This window comes from Podarcis melisellensis (genome assembly GCF_964234715.1).
Source record: "Podarcis melisellensis genome assembly, chromosome: 5".
Taxonomy (NCBI): domain Eukaryota; kingdom Metazoa; phylum Chordata; class Lepidosauria; order Squamata; family Lacertidae; genus Podarcis; species Podarcis melisellensis.
In genome coordinates, this window is record NC_138537.1 from 73,955,326 (window position 1) to 73,973,668 (window position 18,343).

An 18,343-nucleotide genomic window follows, 5' to 3' on the forward strand; every position below is an offset into this window, starting at 1 on the left:
TTATTTAATTTAGATCAGTCTAGATTAAAGTAAGAATCTGCATGTAACAATAAATTTATTTTAATGTATTGAATGGTTGCATGCAGAGTTGCTGAGAAGATGACATGGATTGACCAAGGAACATGACATTCGGCACAGTGGAGCTTGGTTGATCAGGCTTAACATGGGAACAGGTGCCTCCATTTCGATCTGTGTAAGTGGAACGTTACTAGCTAATTGTTTCTGACTTGTGACTGATCCACATCTGAAAAAGCAAAAGAGGTCTTTATTTTATCTCTGAAGATTAAAAAAATGCAGAGACTGCCAGAATCAGAAACAACATTCCTGAATATTTGAAGGAGACTTAAGGGTTGTTGTTTTTACAAATCATGAACTTGCACGATCAATTCAATCAGCGTTCTTGTTTTTTCTCCTGACTGCATTTTATTTTTCAACACCCTGATTGATTGCAAGCATATTTACTTGGAAGCAAGCCCCATTGATTTCAGTATAATTTGCTCTAAGAAAACAACAACTAGTAAAACATAGTCATTGAGATTCACATTTAATACTGCATTGCAATGAATTTTGCACTACCTGGCTCAGGATGGCATGTGGGAGCTGAGGCTGGTGTTCGCAATTCAAATGTAAAAGGTCAGAGATGGATGTTCCAAGTTTTATTGCAATTATTCAGTGCTCAGTGGAGAGATCACATTGCAATTTCCCTGGCTCCCTTGAAAACAGTATATTTGTCAACAAGGGGTGGTAATCAACTAAATTTTACTCCAAGCAGACCATTGAAATCAATGGACCTAACTTAGGTTAATTAATTGTCGTGGGTAAAACATGAGTAAAACTTTCTTGACTACCACCCCTGTTTGGGAACTGCAAATTAGATAGTTTCACCTATAAATGCAAGCTTAACCAAGTTCTCACCCCCTTCCTAGTTAGATTAGGCCAAAGGCCCATCTAGTCCAGTATTCAGTTCTCATGGTGCCAACCAGATGCTGATGGAAAACACACAAGCAAGACTTGACTGCAACAGCATTCTCTTGACTTGTGATTCCCAGAACCTGGTATCAGAGGCATACTGCCTTCAGAAGTGGAGATCACACATAGCTATCAGGGCTAGTTGCTATTGATAGCCCAACCTTTCTTGAAAATCATGAAATTTAGAATTGCAGCAGCTATTATTTTCCTGACATAGCTGGTACAGTTGACTCTTCATTCTGTTTAGAGCAGAGTAAATCACAATTAAATCAGTGGGATTCACTCCAAAGTAAAGGTACATCAGATTGCAGTCTTAAGGCTGTCCATTTCTGGCAGGAATTATATCTGCATATTTTTGTCATGGCAACAGAAGTAAACAATCCAGCAGAGCGCATAATTTTACTCCGTTATAAATCTGTAGAGCAAGAAGTGTATTATGTAAATGACACTAGAGTATTTTGACCTGAAAAGAAGATATAAATAGGTGTTTTCAATTTATCAACATTTAAATACTAGCTAATAAGTGAAAGATCAAGATGTATTAAATTCAGTGTGAGATCTGCAATGATGATTCATGCATGATATTTAACTTACATCTCAGCTACTCACTTTTAGGTAATCTGTGTGATTTTATCTTTTTTAAATAGCCCCTACTTGTGGCTTTTGGGAAAATTACAAAAAAGTTAGAATTGTATTTCCTTCCTTCCTTCCTTCCTTCCTTCCTTAGAAGAGATCATATTCAAAGTCAATAATCCATTATTTATGCAGAAGTTACTTTGTGCATTAGGAAGAGTAGCCTTTTCTGAAAACTTGCATCATGAAGAATGGATTGTTTGACTCTCTTAGTTTATAATGCAGCTGCAATTTTCTTAAACCTGTAATAAATAAAAATACTGTATTAAAATGTTTGGTGGTTATAATACTTAGTTAAGTTGAGGCATCTGTAAAACTGCCGGTCCTATATGCAGCTGCTGGGTATTTTGAAGATGTTTGGGCATTCTATCAGGCTATAACAGAACTGGTTTGCTGAGAACCAGAAACCTTTAGCTACCCCTTTTCTTGAACTCTTTCCCTTCAACTGGTCATTGCAAGAACCTCACAACTAAAGACTAATGTCTGTGTCTCCTTTCCCCCCTTCTCCCTCCCAATCCCTTTTCCTTTTGTGTCATGTCTTTGAGAAGTCAAGAAATTTAGCATGGTTACATAAAATCTTAGTCTAATCACTTGAATTTTGATACCGTGGTAGTATACAGAACAAACCAATAACTAGAAAAACCAAAGCTTGGAATTATTTGGGCGAGAATTTTTTTTCTGACTCAAGTTGCTTTAAAAGGCAACAATGGGAGCAGTGGGAACCTTTGATTTTGCTCTGCTGGCAGAACCAAATTTCCATTCCCAATTTGAGATTTCCCCCCTCCCAATATTTTGTAGGAATACAATACATTTTTAACCCCATCCCCACAAAAAGCTTTCCAAGCTCGTTAGATCTCTTCTGCTCTTTCAATTTCTTTTCCATCAATGGTGCAAAGAGGCCTCAAGAAGGTGTTGCATTTCTTTTTGTTTGCAGCAGTCGTTATCCTCTGTAGAAATTAAGTACTGTAGAAATAAAGTTGGACCACAACCTCAGAGAACTTTTGGAATTCCTCTTGACTACTTTGCCCAAGAGGAAACTCAATTTCCTGTTCCTTCCGTCGTCAAGCACTTGGTGGAATATTTAGAAGAGTTTGGTAAGTTCATTATCTTTAGCTGAACTTTGTAAGAATTTCTTTTGTTCCTTTCAATAAAAATGCTGAGCTCTGCACTGAATTTCTGTGGCTTCCTGATCTGGTTAGGAAGCAGCATTTGAAGTGGGGATTTCATATGGCCTGTGGCTCCCTCCAGAACATTGATGACATCAGTGATCCTGTGCTCTGCTTCAGGCCTCTGATGTGGGCATCTGGTGAAGTGTCTATGATGTCATCAATCCTGGGCATGCCCTAAGGCACTTTCTGTTGGTTTCTGCTTCCCTCACTGAGCAGCAGAAGTGCTTGGCACAAGACAGGTGTTTACATTCCACACAGTCTGTACTGTTGGAGGTTTTCCCACGGGAACGGGAGACTGGATGTGACGTACACTGGTTTCCTGTTTTTCCTTGTTCTTTGCAGTTTCAGTTTGAGTGATTCTCTCCGTGCTTTAGAGGAGAGATGACGCTTTCTCTGCTCCGGCAGAGGGAAAATGTTTTTCTGTAACTTACCAGCTTTGAACTGTAAATAAAGTAGTATAGAGCATGTTGGCTCATACTTCTCATCATTCCGCTGTGCACTGGACACTGCTTATCAACAACATTTGGTTCCGGGCCCAGAAAAATGCAGTGTTTTGAGATTGGGCTTCAGAAGTCGGGCTCCTGGCAAAGGAACAAAGGAGCACAGAGACGAAGTGCCGGCAAAGCATCGGAAAGCAGCAGAGAGACGGAACGCACGGTATCTGCTCTGCGCGTCAAGATGATTGATGAAGGTATGTGCTACTGCTCCGGGCAGCCTGCCAGCTTCTAATTAATGGCTTTAAGGCTGGACTTTGAACTTTTAAAGCCGTTTTCCACGGCACAAGCGTAGTGGCTTGGATGGCTGGGAAAGTGAAAGTGACTTTTGGAAGTGCTGTTGTTTCACAGCAGCTGCAGACATGACGCAGCAAAAATTAAAGGGCAACACTGAGAAAGCACTTGGGGACTATCACTTTTGAGCTTGCTTTTGGAATGCAGTTTGAAACAGCTGCAGATAAGCAACGCAGCATACAGAAAGGCGCAGGCTCAAAGGCAGAGGCTGTTTTGAAATTGCCTTTGGATTAAAGCAGCTTGATTTAAAGCAGCAGTGATGGCTAGCTGCAGAAGGCTGGATGAAGCAAGTGGGGAATTTGATACCACTGATCAGCCAAATGCTCAACTCACAGTAGCTTGTGATACTGCCATGATTCAGAATGAAGCAAATCGGCGGGGTGCTGGCTGCATGGGAAATGGGGAGACTTCACAGACGTCATCCCATAGTGCAGTGGAACCACCAGATGGCGCCAAAGCTTTGAAGGCAGTGAAATGCTACTCGTGTGGACGTCTAGGCCATATGAAGAGGGAATGCAAATATCCCAGGGCCAAGACAGAGCAGCGCAGCGGAAGCTCATCGCGTGGAAAAGGCCAGAGCAAAGGCAAAGGTCCGGTGTCCAGGACAACGCAGCACAAGGCAATGGTCTCACGCTTCGCTCCAAAGGTTGCAAAGATTGCAGAGGTTGCAGAGGTCCAGAAGACGTCTAGATCTTTCTTCGTTGTTGACTCAGCGGCAACGCATCACATGTGCAACGATAAGCGACTGTTCGTGTCTTTTACACCGCAGGAAGGTGCGATTCACCAGGCAGATGGCCACACGATCCCCAGTAAAGGCTACGGAACTGTTGTTCTTCACAGTTTGGACTTATCGATACAGGACGTGCTTTATGTGCCGGACGCGAAACATAATCTGCTTAGCGTTGGACAGCTGATGGAGCGGAAAATAGACGTTTCCTTTAAAAACAAAAGATGCATCATCACCAAGAAAAATGATTATCAATTGTATGCTGAATTTGTTGATCATTTGTTTCTTTTGTATTATGATGATGTTGTGCAGGATGACACTTGTTGCATTGCAGGTTCTAACAAAAGTTTGCATGCAGAATGTATTCACGATTTTCACAGGAAATTTGGACATTTGCATTTTGAGGCAGTATCTAAAATGCCTGCCTTGGTTGAAGGTATGACTATTAAACCCTGCAGGTACCACATGAAGTGCAAGGCATGCGCAGCAAACAAGGTAAAAATGGCTGCGAAAGGTAAGGTGTCTAGTAGGCAAGCTACAGAACCATACCAAATTATTCATGCTGATTTGGTTGGTCCACTAGCGCCCTCTTTGGGTGGAAATAGGTACTTCATGGTTCTTATTGATGCATTTTCCAGGTATATTTATGTGTACAATCTCAAGCAGAAATCAGAGGCTTTTCCTAGGTTCAAGGAATTCTGTGCTTGGTTGGGAAATGTGCATGGTAAGAAGATTAAGATTCTTTTCACCGACCGGGGGGGAGAGTTCACTTCTCAGCAGTTTGAAGCTTTTCTGGCTGAGAAAGGAATTCAACACGATTTGTCTAGTCCTCGCTCGCCATGGCAGAATGGACTTGCGGAACGAGCAAATCAAACATTGCTTCAAGGGTTAAAAACCTTGCTGCATGATGCAAATCTTCCAGAGAGTTATTGGGCCGAAGCTCTCTCATGTTTCACTTACAGTTATAATCGCAGGTTATCTTCAGCGATTGGTTGTACCCCCTATGAGAAGATGTTTGGCAAGAAGCCATACATCAAACACATGAAAATTTTTGGTTCTGACATGTGGGTTCACTCACCACAACACTCCAAGTTAGACAAGCGTGGAATGCATGGTATCTTTCTAGGTTATCAGAAAGGGTCTTACAGAATAATGATGACTGACTCTAAGGAAATTAAGCTCACAAGAAGTGTTGAGTACAATGCCAAGTGGGGGGAGAATGTGGGAATTTTCCAATGTTATCCTGATGACAGTGATGAGACTGAGGATAGTCAACAGCAAAAGCAACCACAACAACCCACACCCACTGATGAAGGTTCTGATTCTGAGTCTGAAACTGAATCAGATGATTCAGAGGATTTCAAGAGTGCGAAAGCCTCTATGCGACCCTCTGAAAGCTCTGATCAGGAATTGGAGGAACCATTGTTTACAATAGGTCACTTTTCTCCTAAGAAGGAAGAGGAGAGTGTTGAAGACTTAAGGCTAATTCGTAGGTCACAGAGAGCCACAAAAGGTAGACCTCCAAAGAGATTTGCTGATGAGTATGCTAAGATAGCAGTAACAGCTGTTAAAAGCTCCAAGAAGGTTTTTGAACCTTCAAGTTTCCAAGAAATCCAGGATTTGGATTCAAAGGAAGCTGAGCCATGGTTAAATGCCATGAAGGCTGAGCTTGATTCCTTGGAAAGGAACAAAACATGGGACCTAGTTCCAGTAGTTCCAGGAATGAAACTGCTTGGAAGCAAATGGGTCTTCAAAGCGAAGACTGATCAAAATGGCAAGATAGTCAGACACAAAGCCAGGTTGGTAGCCAGAGGATTTGCTCAGGTACCAGGTGAAGACTATCATGAGACCTACTCACCCACAGTGAGGTATGAGAGCATTAGGCTTATGCTCAAGCTAGCTGCAGAGGAAAATCTACACATTAGTCACCATGATGTAAATACAGCTTTTCTGTACGGATCTCTAGGTGAATCACTTTATATGCTTCCACCTGATGGCGTACAGGTAAAACAGGGATTTGTTTGTGCTCTGAAAAAGTCAATTTATGGTCTCAAACAAAGTGCACGGTGTTGGCACACAAAACTCACTGAAGTATTGTTTTCTCTAGGTTTTAAGCAAGGGAAAGCTGATCCATGTGTATTTGTCAAAGAGGAGGGGCAAAAGAAACTGTATTGTTTGTTTTATGTTGATGATCTTTTATTCTTTTGGAAAGATGTCACAATGTACAATAACGCCCTAGCTCAACTGAAAGAGCACTTTGACATGAAAGATCTTGGTGAGGTAAACAACTACCTATCTCTTGAAATAGAGAGAGATCAAGATGGTAACATTCTAGTACACCAGTCACGGAAAATTGCTGATGTGTTAAGCAAGCTAAACCTGATGGATGCTAACCCTGTAGACACTCCGATGACAACAGGTTATCAGGTAGATGACACTGAAGAAGCATTTTCTGACACTACACTGTACAGAAGTGTGCTAGGCAAGCTAAACTTCATTGCCAGATGTTCAAGACCAGACATTGCTGTTAGCTGTAATTTGCTAAGCAGACAAGTCAACAATCCTACTGTTAAGGATTGGAAAGCTCTGAAACGCATAGCGCGGTATTTGAAAGGCACTATGCATTACAGACTGAGATTTAACAATCAGAAGTCTGGTGGTCTTGAGATATTTGCAGATGCAAGTTTTGGAAGTGACACTACAGACAGGAAAAGTACGTCTGGAGTTTGCTATAAGTACAATCAGGGTCTATTTGATTGGTCGTGCAAGAAGCAAACAACAGTTAGCTTAAGTACTTGTGAAGCTGAACTGAATGCACTGTCTTATTCACTTAAGGATTGTGAATGGTTGTTACAATTGTGCAAAGACATGAAAATTCCTGTCAAATGTCCAATCCAGGTTTTCCAGGACAACAAAGCATGTTTGGCTTTGCTAAATTCTGAAGGTTGTAAGCAAAGCACGAAGCACTTACAATTGAAGGTGCAACATGCTAGGGAACGTATTCAGAAGGGACTCGTAACGGTGTCCTATATGCCAGGTAATGAAATTCCTGCTGATGTATTGTCCAAGATTGTATCAAGGGATCAACACTGTACCTATGTGCAGAAGTTGGGTTTGTACTGATATTGTACGAACACGCTGCCCAGTGATGTTCACAGAAAGGGGGAGGATGTTGGTTTCTGCTTCCCTCACTGAGCAGCAGAAGTGCTTGGCACAAGACAGGTGTTTACATTCCACACAGTCTGTACTGTTGGAGGTTTTCCCACGGGAACGGGAGACTGGATGTGACGTACACTGGTTTCCTGTTTTTCCTTGTTCTTTGCAGTTTCAGTTTGAGTGATTCTCTCCGTGCTTTAGAGGAGAGATGACGCTTTCTCTGCTCCGGCAGAGGGAAAATGTTTTTCTGTAACTTACCAGCTTTGAACTGTAAATAAAGTAGTATAGAGCATGTTGGCTCATACTTCTCATCATTCCGCTGTGCACTGGACACTGCTTATCAACAACATTGGTTCTGGGTTCTGAAATAGAGGGCTATATCCAATATTAGTCATACTCTGCTTAGATCCATTAAAAATCAAAAGACTTAAGTCAATTATTTCATTGGTGAATCCCAACTCTTTCCCTACCATTGACACATCTTTAAAGAAAATGTTTTATAATTTTTTGCAAAGCTATCTTCTTTTCCTAGGGGAATGAGAAAAAGAAAGATCTCAAAATTTTCCCAATAAGAATGTCTTCTGAGAATTCTTTTCTCAACCCATTTTTTGGGTGGGTGGGTGAGAGAGAACACAAAATCTGTTCTTGGTAACAGACACCTGCCTTACCTCTAGTCATATATTCTTTGCAAATAACCGCTTGTAAAACAATAAAGCAGAAGTTAAGTATAGCAATAAATGATTTTCATGTAGGTAACCTGAAGGAATAGTTATGCAAATTTGTTAGATACAGAGCTAAGAACCATTTTAGAACTGACACCAGGCCTCCTATTGATTTTGACAGATCAGGACTGTGTATTTATTCACTAATATCCATAATGTTCATACACTGAAATGATAGATTTATCTTATTTCTATGGGGGGAAGTGTTTTAGTGCCATGTACTTCTCATATCGGACGCGGGTGGCGCTGTGGGTAAAACCTCAGTGCCTAGGACTTGCCGATCGTATGGTCGGCGGTTTGAATCCCCGCGGCGGGGTGAGCTCCCGTCGTTTGGTCCCAGCTCCTGCCCACCTAGCCGTTCGAAAGCACTCTTAAGTGCAAGTAGATAAATAGGTACCGCTTTATAGCGGGAAGGTAAACGGCGTTTCCGTGTGCTGCGCTGGTACAGGCTCGCCAAAGCAGCTTTGTCATGCTGGCCACGTGACCCGGAAGTGTCTCCGGACAGCGCTGGCTCCCGGCCTCTTAAGCAAGATGGGCGCACAACCCCAGAGTCGGTCACGACTGGCCCGTACGGGCAGGGGTACCTTTACCTTTACTTCTCATATTACTTAAAGAAAATGTTTTCTTGCTTACAAAGATGCTGATTAACTACCAGGTTGTTTAGTTTTGTTGCCATGACAAAAGCATACCCAGAAACCATTCCTACCATACATGAACAAATTTAGAAATGCAGTCATGCATCTGAGACAGTATGTGAGGAAGCAGGTGTTCTTCCCCCCTACGTTTTTTGGGTATTTTTTCAAATCCTAATGTTCCCACAACCCCCTCCTTCTGCATGGATGTTAGTATGAAAACAAATTTGCTGTTACTATAGGATGTTGACTATTTCAATAGGTCTGGATCACAAAGGCCTATTTCGGATCAGTGGCTCAGTGACCAAAATCAAAGCGCTGAAGGAGAAGTATGACCAAGGAGAAGAGGTGGATCTTGTTAAGGAAGGAGATGTCAATTCCATTGCCAGCCTGCTTAAACTCTTCCTGAATGAGCTCCCAGTTGCTGTTCTCCCTGACAATCTGTGCGCCAATATTTTAGCTACTTTTGAAGGCAAGATGTGGCAACATGCCCACTTGAACAAAAATATGTAATTGTTTTAGAAAGATACACGTGCAAAGGTTCTTGATCAGGGAGAGGGTTGAAATGGATGATACATATATTTTGGTCTATTCTGTAATTAGAAGCCAGTTTGTCAAACACGAATGAAGGCGTTTGACCTTGAGCATAAGAGGTGCTGAACAAACTCAGAGAATGATGAACACTACATGGATCTGCTCAAGATTGCATAGTGGTTTGTGGCCATTGGTATCAATTTGTGTACACTGACTTGCTGTCACCCTCTTCATCGAGCTTTAAAATTCTTTATCTATATCCTCTTGTGTTCCCCCTTCTTACCCTTTTCACTTCTTCCGTTCTTCTCAAACTCACATGTTAATTAACTGCAGGTTGCTCTGCTCTCATCCCTGTGCTTTCAGCTATATCACTACATATGCTTGGAAAGGTTTTTCCGTCTCTGCTCATCAGACCACATTCCTTTTTTCCAGTAACCCTCAAGACAAACTTCGTTTAGCAAAATCTTTTTGGTATTCCCTAATACCAGTTTAGAGCTGATCTACTTATGCAAAGAAATCATGCAGCTTCCTGGAACCTAGTTCTGACTGCAAGTGAGGATTGCATGTTTACCTGCTTTCCTAGGTTGAAAAAAGACCCAAACAAAACCAAATCCCCAACCCTCTCTGCTTGTGTGGTGATGTCAAGAAGGAGGGTTCTAGATTTCTCCATGCTGAGGACTCCTCCCCCCAACAAATTGGGGAGCATCTCCTACCTGCAGTCTGAAGTGGTGCAACTCCCAGAAGGCCATTTCCTGTGATACATCTGTATGTGCAGATTGGCCGTCATGTGTTTCTCTCCTACCCACTAACTGTCTCCGTGTCCATTCCTGCTATTCATGATAATTGATCATAAACATTTGTCCTTTCTCAGTTTTGTCGGTGTAACACAGAGTTGGGTTTGCATGTTACTAAGAAGCTGCAATACTGGAAGCCGAGGTTGTTTGTACACCTTCTGCTTGCACTTTCTACATAATGTGCAAAAGGGGAATGTACACGTCTCTCCCATGGGGTGAATTTCAAGAGCTTATGGTGCTCTTACACTAAGGTTACCAGATTTATTTCAATGAATTCAGGGACACCATAAGTAAATAATTAAATAAATGAATAAATTTATATAATAAAAAAGGAAAAAGTTATTTTTTTAAAAAAGAAGTAATATCTTCTCTTCTGTGGTCTCCTCTGTTGTGCGGCCTTCCTCTGGGTCCTGGCCTTTCTTGGAGCGCTAGCTGTGCTTTCCCCCTCCCTCCCTCCCTCTCCCACCTTGCACTGTGATCCCCTATAGTCTTACTCGGGAGTAAGCATTAGCAGAAACCCCCTCCTCCTGCTGCTGCCCTGCCCACCTGTCTGGCCATCTCCTGCACAGGCATCATCTGGCGGCTGCCCATCCGCGCCTTGGCACACCCAGTCAGCGGGTCCTGGAGCAGAGCGAACGGGAGGAGGCGCGCTTGGGTTGGATCAGCTCATCTCCTGCTCGCCTCTCATCCGCCAACAACGAGCTGGCCAACAAGCTGAGCCGCCGCTTGCAAGTCGAGGAGCACAATGGTGAAGCCGAGCAGCAGCCGCAGCTGCTCGAGCATCACCCGGAGGCTGAGCTGGAGCCAATGGCCTTGGGCAGCAGTGCCGGCGGCGAGCTGTGCACCAAGTTGCAGCGGCGCACCGAACTCAAGGACCCTGTACAGCTCTCGCCCGGCGGTGGCACCCAGCACTGTGTCTTCAGCCCCTACACCGAGTCCCCATATGATGTGTCTTGTGCGCAACACATCATATGGGGACTTCCAGCGAGGCAAGATGGCAGACGCCTCCTGAAGCCAGCCAGAGCCAACTGCGCTACCAGGCTGGCTCCGGGCTGCTGAGACTGCCGCTGCCACATTTCCCGGGGACATAAGATGAAATCCAGGGACATTCCGGGGGTGGAATTTGTCCGGGGACAAATTTGTAAATCCGGGGACTGTCCCTGGGAAACGGGGACAGCTGGTAACCCTATCAGGTTGCACAGGATGTCACTCATGTTTATGCTGTCAATACTTCTCTGCCACCCATCTGGGCAGTGACCATCTTACCTCAGTACAAAACACCTTGCACATGCTTGGTACTCAGTAATTATGAAACACTAGCAGTAATAACTACAACTTATGCTAACCTTAGTTAATGATTAACATTTAATCCTTCACAGATAATAAAAACGGCATGGCAGACTGCCCAGGATGCACCCTAAGAAGGCTATTAAGCAGCCTACCGAAAGCCCACTATAGCCTTTTCCATTTCCTTATTAGATTTCTGGTCAAAGTGGCAGCACATAGCGATGAGAACCACATGACAATGGAGAACCTTGCCATTGTTTTTGGCCCCACCCTTTTCCGGTAAGATGTTGTTATGATTGCTGTATAATGTGTAAGTTCCCTTTTCCTGTGGTATAACTTTCCTGGCAACATTCCTGTAGTCTGCAGGTGGGGGCTTGAATGTTCCCTCCAAAGACTCCCTCAACCTTTCTTCGATATGTTATGTCTAGAAATACATGCAAGAGAGAAGGGTTCTGGCCTAGTTGAGAGATTAATTTTCCATTTACAAAGAGTTGTTCCCACGTGGGAGCTTTCAAACTTATTTCAATGCCTGAAGTGGGATAGTTCAGGAAACAGTTTACGCAAATGATTTTGCTGGTTGTGTATTCTGGTCCCGAGGGTAGTATGCTTAAACTGACTTAAAATGCAAGTGTCCTCTGAGTTTCCATGTGCCTTGGAATTTACAAGTTTGTAAGTAATAGCAGAGTTACTTTTTCTTGGCAGTTTGCTTGCCATGTTCAGTCTTGGAGCTCCTCCAGATGTGCTTTTTATTGTGCGTTCATGATGATGTGTGTTCATGATGGTATCAGGGCTGTTATACACAATTCTGCTTTAAATACTGTTTTTGCCTGCAAAAGTTTTAGGACAGATGTACTGCTTTTGTTTCTATGCATCAGTGCATGTCCCATAACTTCTAACCGAAATCCTGTAACTTTCCATACCACAAATGTTCTGGTTTATTTAATTATTTTGTCCCGCAGTTGTCATGCTATAGTGGAAGAGTGTCCCTCTAAGTGGCCATAATATTGAGGAAGCATTGTGGAACCACTGACAAAGTAGAATTATGTGTGGCTGGTGCAGTCCACCACTAATGTTGCAATCCAATGACATGCTGCAGAATACATCTGCAAAAAAGAAAAGAAAAGAAAGACACACATGGAGGAGACCTTGGTCCAACTAAAATCAGAGTTAACAAACTGCATCTACTTTGAAAGTGGCTTCCTTGACATTGTTGATGCATTTCCCCCTCTGTGGCTATCTGCTCTCCCAGCCTGTCTGCTGGGGACCTTGACTGCATTAAATTATCACTTAATTATAGTGAATGACAATTTAATATTCAGCTTCAGAATTTATATGGGCCTGAGAGGATGCACAGCATTAGACTATGAAGTATGCCACCGTTTTACAACCCTCTTTTGATGTACCATAACTTATATAGCCTTCATAATTACATCAATAATCGCTTTATTGAATTAACAGCAGGACCAAACACCCAAATATTTTTAATGTCTGGATTAAACAGAAACTTACTGTTTACAGTATCATTAAAAATGAATGAATCTCTTCCCCACCACCACAACATTTGCATTTTCCATTAGAGAACAACAGCATCATTGGCCATGTTATATATTATGCGCACGCTGTGTGCATGCTGTGAGCTTTCAGTTCCTTGCAATATCTGGATGACTTTAGCATGGAGTTACCAGATTTTATCCAGATATTTTAATAACAGTTTTATTATACATACAAATAACTATTGCCAAAGCAGGATAGCAAGCAAAATTCCTAACAATAATTCAGGTTAGAAGTATGCTACATCAAATATGTACTGACTTGTTAAAAACAAGCGCAGAAAAGGCTTCTTTCTTTTACTCTCCCTCTCCTTATGGCAAGTTCAGCAAAAATTGTCGCTGATCACACACACACACACACACACACGAGCTGTCTACAACATGCACATTTATCTTTTCATTTCCTCCTTTTATAAAACATAACGGCAAGCACCTAAAACATTTATGTTCTGTAAGTTCCTTTCTAATGACCACCAGACTGGGTGGTTGATGATTCATAGGGCTAGAGTATGAGGACCATTAAACTGATGGCATTCCATTTTCTTTTTTCCTTTTCAGAATTCCTTGCAGCCCCTCAGCTCATAAAAAACAAGCAGTATGCAATGGCATTCTCCTATATATTCTTCAGCACCATGAGGAGATATTTGTGGTCTGCCCTGACACTCATTTCTCACTGACAGAGGCAGGTGACCCCCAGGTAAGGAGCTATTAAGGGAGACTGAGTCAACAGATAATTTCTCATTAACTCCTAGGTATGTATTTTTCTCAACTACACTGTGAAGTCACCCCTTGGTCAATGCTTGGTTTATCAGTAGCACATTGAGTGCAGATGGGAAACTTGGTTTTTAAATGATAATTTCCCCTGCCAAAGAATACAAATGATCAGCTTTAAAGAGAATGTTGTTTAAACTGAAGGCGCTAATAAATTGTTCCAGGGCAAGTGAGTTTAAATCTATTTTTTTTGTCAAGTTTCATGTAAGGGTCTTAAATATAGTGCACTTTATAATTATGATATATTTGGTTTAATAATGGAATGATATATATTATGTTGTAATTACATAATCAGTAAATATGAAAAACTATATATTGTGTGTTGGGGAAAAGCTTTTAAAAACTAGGGGAAAGGGTTCCAGCCTTGTCTTTTTATTGACAAGCTGGTTTTCTAGGTGTAAAGATGTTTTTAGGAGAAGTGGCCTTTCAAACATAGAGTCAAGAGACAATTTCACCATTTGATAAGCTGTTTGTGTGAACTTGGCTGCAATGCAGTTTAGATTCTGGGGGTTAATGACAGAGGACATATATGCCTCTAATATATGGTGAAGGGGGTTGAAAATGACCTTTTGATCTCTCTTGCACAGTTATAAATCTATTATAAAGAATAGGTTATTAACAGTTTTCAACATAACATCACTCTGCTCCTTCTCCCTTATTTCCGCCTCACCATCCCATTCCAATCATTTGTACGCTTTCCCCACAGATTCTCTCCCCTGCCCCATTGTCCCAAGAGCTGACACAACAGACAGAGGAAATCCATCATCCATAATGTATGCGGCAAGCAACCTAAGACTGGCTGGCCCCTTCCCTCCACATGGTGTCAGTATTGCGTTTTGGAAGTTCACTGTTCCACTTGGTGGCAACTGGCTGGATTTTAACCTGCAGTTTTCAAGGTCTTTTTTTACAGTTTGCCACTTCTTCTGTTCACATGCACAGCAATGTCACCATGACTGATTTATAACAACTCAAAGGATCCCTTTGGATAATCAGATGTTTGGGGACATAGGTGTGCAGATTTATATCCTTAATTAAAACACTGAGATGCAAAGAACATTCCCTCCGCCGGTCCTGTAATGGGTGGGGGAGCTGTGAGACTCTGCAAGGGTTTCCTCTCAAGCAAAGGCCCTTTCGAAGCCTCACCACTGGGCAGGAAGAGCCTGGCAAACTCCACAAGGACTTCCAGAATGCCTCTCTCTTGCTGAGAGGGAGTCATTCTGGAGAGCTTTGCCGCTGCCCCTAGGGGTGGGGAGGAATAGCAGCAATCAAAATAGGTGGTGAATCAGTTCCTACTCTACCTCCTATTTCCAACTATGTGTGATTCTTTCTTAGTAGCATCTATAACTTTGGCCCACTCCTTGATTTGACACTTGAAATGACTTTTAAAACAAACAGTTGAATGTGCATAGGCAGTATCATATGCCAAAGGCACAAATCCTGTTGCTAACAAAAGTGTCTGACCTCTGTTGATAATATTACTATAGCTATTGTGTGTGTGTGTCTGTGTGTGTGTGTGACAACAAACGGCTCTTCTCCTTTTTTCTGAAGAATGGATTCAAGGCTGGGCCTTTGGATGTTGATAAATCTTGCCCCATCCCTTTGAAAACTCTTTGGGGATGACTCTCAATTCCCTGACATGTTTTCGGTTATAGGATGGTTACTGCCATGCTCTGTCAGTAAAATGTTACTAGCTGCACTTTGCCCCTTGTTTCTGGAAGGCTAATGCTGTCGGCTGTAGTGTGCTTCTTTCTCTCTAGATGCTGCTGTTTGCCATCTGTCTCTCGTTTGTTCCAAGAGGACAAATTACTCTAGGTTCTGTGCTAATCCAAAGCAATAGGCAGTAACATTTCTACTCCCCTCCACAAAATCTCTCCAGCCATCCAGAACGATGCACAATTGGAAATCATTTCCACTGATAATACCTTCGGAGTTTAGGAAAATTATTTCACAAAGCGAAGCAAACAAAGCTCGGGTGAATTTCCACTGTGATTCTGCAAGAGATGTCATTATATCCCTGTTGTCTTTATTTCTCCGTGTTCTGAAAGCACCTAGGAATTAAGTGCTCTTGAATTTGTGAGAAAGGGGAACTTGAGTGCAGCTTCTCACATGTATGTCCATGTTTAAGTGTCTGGAGACAGAGCTCAGCAGAGAAGGACACACTGCAGGCACATTTTGCTACTGGTCAGCACCCCTCCAAGAAACCTTGAGTGACAGCTGTGGGCTGGGCCAGCAGATGTGAAACTGGGTCATTTCCTCTGCTGTTTTCTACCCCATTGCTTTTCACTTGCTTACCTCTCCCCACACACACTTCTTTCCTTCGACCCATTCCCATTTTCCCAAAGATTCCCTTCATCCACCCCCACTCTTTCTTTGTGCTTCCCAGCAGAAGATACAAGCTGCCTCCCACAGGGTCAGGCTTTTCCGCCACCCTATTGACTTCAGATGTGCCCAACACAAGCAGAAGCTTTGCCTCTGGTGGAAACTGTCTCCATTTAATGGGAGAGGCCAGCCATTGAACTAGAAACCTGAAAGCTGTGGTCCCTCCTATTTTCTGCTGGGGCTTCTCCTCTTGCCCCTAGAATAGAGGCTGCAGTTGGTGTGGATCAGATTCTGACAGCGAAAGGTCAGCACAGCTGAACCATGCCTGTCTACACCACCTTTCCCTTCCATCTTCTACTGTTTTCAAGCGATTCTCTTTTCTCCTATCTGATTTCACACACGCACCCATGTTTATCTATCCAGTGGGTGTCATGTTAATTTTATGCCCCGGGTGCCAGATTCCTTTAGGCTCCCCCTGCAGACACCCACACACTCTTTTCTTGTTCCAAAGTATGGAGCCGTATTTGGAAGAATGCAAGAAGCCAGATATGGAGGCAGCCAAAATTAATTTCTCCCTTCCCCTCCCGCACTGCCAATCTCTGGGAACAAAATGAATAGCTTTGACTTAGAATCTTTTTCACTGGTCAGGTTGAGTGGGACCTTCTAAAAATAACAATATGTTCTATTTTCCTGCTGTTGTAACTCTACTGCACAAATATCTTTTATCAACACAGTTAATATTTGCATATTTCTCTTAGGAAATATAACAAGGAGTCTGCCAAGTCCATTGAGCAAAGGGAATATTTTCTGAATTCAGCTGCTTGATCTGTTTTTTATAATCATTATTTGTGCTTCAAGTCTGACCTTCACATCCCTCAACATGAAATCCATGTCAGTAAAGTTCCTGTTATTTGATCTTACATTTACAGTCCATAGGGTGCTGCATTTGCATAGAGCAGTGCTAGACATTGCAAAACAAACAAACAAACAATCACCAAAAAACAACATCACTGCCCCCCCCCCTGCTGAGTTTTCCTGTTCCTCTCTTTTGGATTTGGCCTGCCTCATTCTGGATATTGTTGTTCTGAGTTTTCTCCCCCTGATAGTCCTGTAGATATCAGGACATGTGGTAAATGGGAGCAGATGTTATAGAGCGGGGCAGGGGAGGAGGAACTTGGCATGGGGCTGCTCTTTTTGGCAGTAGCAGCTCTGTATTTTGTAACATCTAGGTACAAACACACACTGCTTCCACTTGGCTTGGTCCCATGAGGCTGTTTTATGAGTGTGGATACTGCAGCCTCCCACACAAAGCCAGTGGCCCAAGTCTTTCTCAGGTGACTTCAGTCTCAGTGGTACAGATAAGTATCAACTTGGGGACAGGATACCTAGCAGTTCACCTTCCCCTTTACAATATACCTCTGGTTGGTCGCTCAGATCTTCCAAGGGGGCCTTTCTGATGAGAAAAATGATGGGATGCAATTTTATAGCATCTTGCAAGCAGGCCTTTTTGGTAGTGGCACCACTCTCTGGAACATTAACCATGTGATGTTCATGAGGTAGCAATACCTTCTGAAGACCCATCAATTTATGCAGGCTTTCTCTGGCCTGTAAGCTTCATTGCACTGCTCCATTTTACTGATGTATTCTTTGCTTTTATTGATGTGGGTTTTTTTTTGTATTTTGGTTAACTGTTGTAAATATAGATCTTAACTGTTTCATGTGAGCTGTTTAGAAACATCACTCATTAACTGGCACATATTATATTATAAATAAAAATGAATGAAAGAATAATATGGGCTGAAATATTTGTGGACTGTTTAAGTGTGTGTGTGTAAATATTCTCTGGGAGAGGTAGAATTCGCCAGGAGTTTGGGTAAGGGCAAACAATAAATTTCTCAGAAAACTTTCTCCTGAGAAATCTTGGCTCACATAATCTTGAATGAACCTTTGTTGTTAGTTCATATAGGTGAACTCCACCTATATATGCAGCCTTTGTGTGTACATGTGCCCAGTTTTGATGTATATGTATATGCAGCCTTTGTATATGCAGCCTTTGTGTGTACATGTGCCCAGTTTTTGATGGAAATATAGAACTACACTCCCTCTATCTATCTATCTATCTATCTATCTATCTATCTATCTATCTCCATACCTTGGTGGAAGTGAAGGGATCAGTGCCTGAATTTTCCCTCTACCCTTTTTTACTGTCCAGTTCTTCCACATGCCATATACCCTCTTTAATAGCTAAGGAGGCCCTGAATATCTGCTGTGGAATCCTTGCACATAGCAAAG

The 18,343-nt window shown here is 42.4% G+C and overlaps 1 protein-coding gene and 2 long non-coding RNA genes across 6 annotated transcripts in view; 1 reads left to right on the top strand and 2 right to left on the bottom strand.

Annotated features, from left to right (window-relative positions):
• LOC309371320 overlaps positions 1-18,343 on the bottom strand; it is a 223,000-nt gene that overhangs the window by 32,521 nt on the left and 172,136 nt on the right. The window lies entirely within an intron of this gene.
• LOC309371238 lies at positions 36-2,732 on the bottom strand. The gene is made up of 2 exons (XR_014168954.1): positions 2,592-2,732; positions 36-244 (listed from the first exon to the last, which is right to left on the bottom strand). It is a non-coding gene; the product is annotated as an uncharacterized lncRNA (long non-coding RNA).
• LOC309371147 (protein FAM13A-like) lies at positions 87-17,842 on the top strand. Of its 4 annotated transcripts, none has more exons than XR_014168829.1 (7): positions 87-193; positions 2,537-2,696; positions 9,059-9,268; positions 11,504-11,690; positions 13,520-13,658; positions 14,439-15,791; positions 15,826-17,842. XR_014168829.1 is itself a non-coding variant. In XM_081913816.1 (6 exons), the coding sequence occupies exons 1-6, from the start codon at positions 164-166 to the stop codon at positions 14,502-14,504; spliced, it is 792 nt and encodes a 263-aa protein (XP_081769942.1). In that variant the 5' UTR covers positions 87-163; the 3' UTR covers positions 14,505-17,842. The 4 variants fall into 4 exon arrangements, 1 of the variants encoding a protein (XP_081769942.1); XR_014168830.1 differs by having other exon boundaries at positions 14,439-14,628; positions 16,810-17,842; XR_014168831.1 differs by having other exon boundaries at positions 14,439-14,554; positions 16,810-17,842.

What these genes read in the sequence shown, in the direction of transcription:
- LOC309371147 (XM_081913816.1), top strand. Translation starts at nt 164, where the DNA reads ATGGGAACAGGTGCCTCCATTTCGATCTGT. An exon ending in GGAATATTTAGAAGAGTTTG is followed by an intron (nt 2,697 to 9,058) that starts GTAAGTTCATTA and finishes CTATTTCAATAG; the next exon opens with GTCTGGATCACAAAGGCCTA. An exon ending in TTTGGCCCCACCCTTTTCCG is followed by an intron (nt 11,691 to 13,519) that starts GTAAGATGTTGT and finishes TTTCCTTTTCAG; the next exon opens with AATTCCTTGCAGCCCCTCAG.